The 5,981-nt window shown below is 37.4% G+C and overlaps 1 protein-coding gene across 1 annotated transcript; it reads right to left on the reverse strand.

Moving 5' to 3' along the window:
* Window positions 1-756: 756 nt before the first annotated feature.
* On the reverse strand, window positions 757-5,427 carry LOC104628118 (sodium- and chloride-dependent GABA transporter 3-like; the record flags this gene model as incomplete). The annotated part of the gene is made up of 3 exons (XM_010296600.1): window positions 5,208-5,427; window positions 1,062-1,196; window positions 757-897 (listed from the first exon to the last, which is right to left on the reverse strand). Coding segments are annotated over exons 1-3 (496 nt in total), but the record flags the coding sequence as incomplete, so codon positions are not given.
* Window positions 5,428-5,981: the final 554 nt, after the last annotated feature.

Raw genomic sequence — 5,981 nt, forward strand, 5'->3', positions numbered from 1 at the left:
GTACAATTCATACATGATTTGAAATCAGACAGCAATATAAGGAATAAATGCAAAAAATTCAGGAACATGGAAATAAGGGCATTGGTATGTATTCTTCCCCATAGATGTCTGTGATCTTCATATGCATTAAGTAGAGCATTACAGATAAAAATATCAATGAGAGGACAGATGGAAAGCCCTACACTGCAAACCCTTAGAAATACACACCTCATCTTTCATGTAAGAGGATACTTCGCATGCAGTAAGGATTATTTATGTGACTAAGTTTTCAGAAGTAGCTTGATGAACATTATCCCTCAACATCTGGCATTAAAAAGAGCAAATCCAAAGTTGCACATTTAATATTTTCTCTCCATTTAAACTCCTCCTGATTTCATTAGAGTGAAAGAGCAAGATTGTAACCTGTCATCAGCTCTTCAGTAGAATTCACTTACTGTATTCAGGGAGAATAGATATGATTGAAGATGAGAGTTTTGGGATTTAGCCAGAAAATCTTACAGAATTAACAAAATCCGGTCTTCTTTTGCTATCTGACATTATATTCTGCAGGAACAAATGCTTATACAATGACCTAAACCAAAAAGGTATGAATAAGTCTTCCCTCCAGGATTTCTTTATCATGGTGTAGTGTGATAGGATGCAATTGGCCCATTTCTACAGACTTTTCTACCAGAATACTTTTGTTCCTGACATTGTAATATAGTAATCAATTATTTGGAAGTATTTGTATACCAATAATCGCTACTGAGGTCATACCTGTATTCCATTCATGCCCACAGGTAGCCCAAGGAAGCTCTGTAGTAAAGCAGTTAAACAAATAGAAGATAGCCCATGCTAAAATGATGATGTAATATACATTTAGATGTGCCTCTATAACTTGGGTAGCATATCCAATGCCTAGAGAAAAAGAAGTGAGACACAATAGAAAACTTTTACTTTTCAGGTAATTTAAAAACAAACGCTTACTACTTTAAGTATATCTTAACTTCAATTTTGATACAATTTATTTTACTTCAAATTTCATGCATTCTTTTGCAGTAGAACACAGAACTGTTCGTTACCTTCAAATAGAGGGCAAACTTTCCTCCAGCATGTAATGCCTCCTTCACTAGTAAACTGTCCCAAGGCCGTCTCCAAGAAAAATACTGGTATTCCACAGCAAATAAAAAAAACCACATATGGGATGAGGAACGCACCTACAAGCAAACATTGCGGGGGTACCGGTTATAATGAATACAGTTCCTTGACAGCACAGTAAGAAATTAATTTTCTTAATAAAGGAAGGATCACCTATTAGCCACCTTCTCAGGCATCGTCCTGAAAGTGCAGGAAGTGTTTACTCCTGGCCCCAAATAGCAAAAGTTAACCTGTAAGCCAATGTCATGGACAAAAAAAGACCAGACTAAAGTTGCTCAGTATTGATTAAATTCTGCTCATATGTCTCTCAAACAGAGAAAAGACCGCAGTCTTGCTCAGCCACACAGCTCTGCTCTGATCATCACCAAGTCAGTCTACACTATCTTTCTTCTCTTCCTTGCTTTTCTCAGGAAAAGCAGCGATGAAGTGTTATGGAAATTAAACCCAAGAAGTCCTTTGTATGTTATTTGGATAAGCCTGGTGATAAAGATCATGAAAAGGGGATGATGAAATAAGCTTTAGAACTACTTACAATAACAGGAAAGCAGGGCTTGGCCTCATCAGCTAGAAATATTAATGTGAAATTGCAGGAAAATAACAAAGCATCAACGTTGTTAGATGCTGACAGTAAACTCCAGCATAGACAATGAATAGTGCAATTCAATGCTGAAGTTTTATACACAACAACAAAACTTCTCATTGGTTAACACATAGCAGAAGTATTGTATTTTTTAATGATTCATCATGTTATTAGGTATAGCACCTAAAGAACATGGCTGTGAAGTATGCCGAAGCAAAGAAATGAGAGAAGATACATATGTTAGGCATAATGTCACTTGCTAGTAATGTAGATTTTAGGTATTCCATTTATAACTGAACCTAAATAATAAGGAATAAAATACAGCATTTTGGCTACATAGAGAATCCATTAACATACAAGGCATAAAGCTTTTTTCCCCTCATTCCCCAAGTACTCAGACTTTCTGATGAGTCAAAGGATGAAGTGGAAAGCAAGCAACTAGCCTGAAAGAAGGAAAGGAGGAAAGAAGGAAAGAAGGAAATAAATACTGAGAAGGAAGCACAAAGTAACAGATTCTGCCATTTTTACTTACACCAAGAAACTTTTACTGGTTTAACCAAGCACACTAGAGCAGCAAAGCACTGCGCAAAATAATTTATCTTAAGTTGTAGGAAAATTACAAAGCGTTAACTGTCCAATTAAGTTATGAAAATAAAGATTAGTACAACCTACATGATGTGTTGTATCCAGGTCTCAACCTACTTGCTCCCAAACAAATAACACCACAACAGTAATTAACTTCATTTAAAGCTCCCATTAAATGACGTAAGCATCCCACTATTCATTCCATTTCAAATCAAACCAGCACAAGATACGCTAAACACAAAGGTTTTGCTGGATGCAGTTTTTCCTAGGAAGATGCGTTTTACAGTGCTGTCCATCATGGCACACACATTGACCAGTTCTTTAGCGCACTAGCAATAGCAGCATTTCCTTCCTTCAATGGGAGTCCAGAAGATCAATTTGATCATTAATGAACAGCACCTTAATAACTACCTCTCTAATACTAAATCTCTGTCAGACTATTAACTATGAACAAAATGTTTCTGAATATACTTCAGGAAAATTTCTACAACTACAAGGCAAATAGGTATCCCATTCATGATCTTAAAAAAAAAAACCACACGAAAACCCAAACACCACAACACACCCACAACCTGCAACAATTGCTATGCTTTAGTCACTTTGACCAGAAAGCTGAGACAACTAAATACAGCTGCTTTGACTTGCAGTTTCTTTCTTCAGACCCAGCACATCAAGAGAGATCTCTTCATGAGTAGTCTCCTCCCTCAGCCAGGCAATTTGCCTACAGTTGAATCTCAGCTGCATCTCAAGCAATACACGTGGATTTCACAAAGAATGGAATCCTTGCATCTGCTGTGCAAATGGTTTGAACAAAATCTCTATAGCCAGGCAAAATGCTAGACAGTATCAAATCCAGCTTGGCCCACTTATATACACAATTAAAGCGAGTTTAACACGGCAACTTGTTGAAATTGGAAAGACTGTTTTTCCAACACTGTTCTACAACAGGTATACATCATGAAACTTAGAGGACATCAGGTCTCTCAGCTTGCAAACATCATACTCCAAGAAATATCTCATTCTAAACATACTGAGAAATTGATTTTCAAAAAAAACAACAAAAAAAAAAAAACCCAAAAAAACCCCACACCACTAAATATCCATAAGAACAAATTGAAATTATAGAAGCTCATGCCTGCCTATGCTACCTGTTATGACTAGGAGTAGGTACCAGAGGGACGTCAGACCTCAGAAGTTCCACACTACTGCTTCTACATTTGTTTTGTAGCTAACAAGTTATTTCATAACTAGCTCATATATCTTACCATTGTCTTCACTTACCACACACTAAGTAGTTTTCAGTTTTTATATCTGATGGATCAAACAAGTCCAACTGGTCTAATTCCAGCAGGGCATTCCAGAGAGTTACAAAAACACAGGTCATAGACCAAGTCCTCACTGAATAAAACTGAAGTCAATGGCAAATTTCCCATGGTGCCAGGACATGACCAATTAAACCACACACATTAGTTCTATTCTTAAAGAATACAATGGTGATTAAGTATGATATTTAAGTAATTACTTTTTCACCAAATCACCCAAAAACATGGTTAGAATTTTTTCTACCTAATGTTATACACTTAAAAATGATAGCATCACATTTTGGCAAGCTAGCATGTACCTACAAATGGATGTATAAAGGTTACTGTATGAAAAAGGACATTTTCATTATATACCAAAAAATATTTCTATCTTTCCTCTGCCAAAATTTCTCTGGGAAAATCTTGACAATCAACAAGAAATTGTTCTGCATATCATATCCAGCATATTAATATTTATGTACTAACAGCAGTACTTGGTAGCACCATTCTTTCAGAGTAAGTTCTTGTTATCTTAGTTTTGCCAAAGTACAGATATGTAAAGGAGCTGCAAACCATAAACACATCTTCCACAGTAGTATTAGACTTATAGAAACAGCAGACAGAATGGGTCAAAACCATCCTCGAGTTCAGACAACCGTGCCTAGTCTTGGAGGGACAAGGAAAAGAAGTCTGGCACAGTGTTGTTAGCAAACCCATTAAAGGACAGACCTTTGCATATCAGCCACTGAACATACAATTTTTCTCCCAGCCGATATGCTTACACTAACACTGATTCAGGCCTTAAGGGGGGAGAATGTTGAATCCAGTCCACAGAGTTCTAAACTAAGTTTGTAATTTACTTTTCTTTCCTCATTGCCTCGCTAGTCACAGCTGACGTGCTTATTCTTGACTGTCACATATCTTCCATAGTTTATATATAACTATAACCAATACATGCCACATGTCATACTTTTGTAGAAGTTAAGTCTTTCTCTCTGAAATAACATTCTTATTCTAAATTTTTTAGGGTTTGCTCTGTTCTTTGTATAACAGGCAGCTTATACATCTTCCCCTGCTCTACTGTAGTGATTTGGGAAGTAATGAGAAAAGAAAGTACAGCTGAGTTAAAGAAATTTTCATATGACAAAGAAGAACAAGTAATCTTTGTAGCATTATTAAAAATTATATTAATCTTCTCCAAAGCATACGGTTGTGAAAAATAAACTGCTACATTCTTTTCTACATCAGACAAACTTATTTAAGTATACATAGGTCTGTATTCACATGCAGAAGAAAACACAGTGTACTACTATAGCAGAACACTGGCTTCTCTGCATAAAAATCTTACAGAAAAAAATGGCAGTTTACTAACAGAAAAGAAACTTGTGAAAGTAAGCCACACAGTATTTGGAGAGGAGAAGGAAAGAGAAACACAACGATTTCTTCTCAGTTGTCAGATGCTTAATACTCCACTATCTGCGCATACACTGAAATCCTGAATACCTGTCTCTTACTAGTGCAAGAAATCCCTGTAAAGCATTCTTAACTGTTTATTTCCCCCACGCTCATGGTGAGCTGAAAATCAACATATGATGCCATCTTACCTCCTCCATTCTTGTAGCAAAGATATGGGAATCTCCATACATTTCCCAACCCAATAATCTCCCCTGCCACAGAAAGCACAAATTCAACCTTATTGTTCCAGTGACCTCTTTCATGAACTTTCTTATCATTGCTGTGGACGAGGTTGGTACTTGAGGCTTCTGGGTCCAAAGCATCTTCTGGCTTCCCATTAATTATAGGAATAGTCTTTTCAGCTGTCATGACTGTTCAGCCTAGGGGAGAACAAAAGAAAAATATACAGATGTTTTAAGTCACTTGTTAGTAATAGCCTTCAAGGACTAAAGAAGTCCCTCAGCATATCATTGGCTTCTTATTACCTACAAAAATTTGCAGGTGAAAGTGAAGAAGGCAACTCCATATGGCTAGAAAAGTTGTAAAGAAGGACAAAAGGAAAGGGAAGGAGAGAAAAATAATAAAAGAAAAAAAAAAGAAAGAAGCTTATGCACAAGGGAAGGAGATTTCCACGTTGAGACAGACAACTTAGTAGTATGACATTGTTTTAAGGCACGGGTATTGAAGCCTTTCAAAAATCCCTCCCCAGACAAGGATCCCAGCTTGACTAACCTACCAGAGGACAGAGATCTCCTGCACCTTCCAGGCGCACAATTGAGCACAGAGAAGAAAGGGATGTGGAGAAGGGGGCCTGAACGGTTCTGGCTTGCCTGGAGGAGTAAGGTAGCTCCCAGACTACTCACCCAGGGCTCTGCCTGTGCCTGGAGCGGCTGGGAGAGGGACAGGGTCTGTAGCTCAGAGCC

The sequence above is a fragment of the Phaethon lepturus genome, unplaced genomic scaffold (assembly GCF_000687285.1).
Source record: "Phaethon lepturus isolate BGI_N335 unplaced genomic scaffold, ASM68728v1 Scaffold56601, whole genome shotgun sequence".
NCBI lineage: Eukaryota > Metazoa > Chordata > Aves > Phaethontiformes > Phaethontidae > Phaethon > Phaethon lepturus.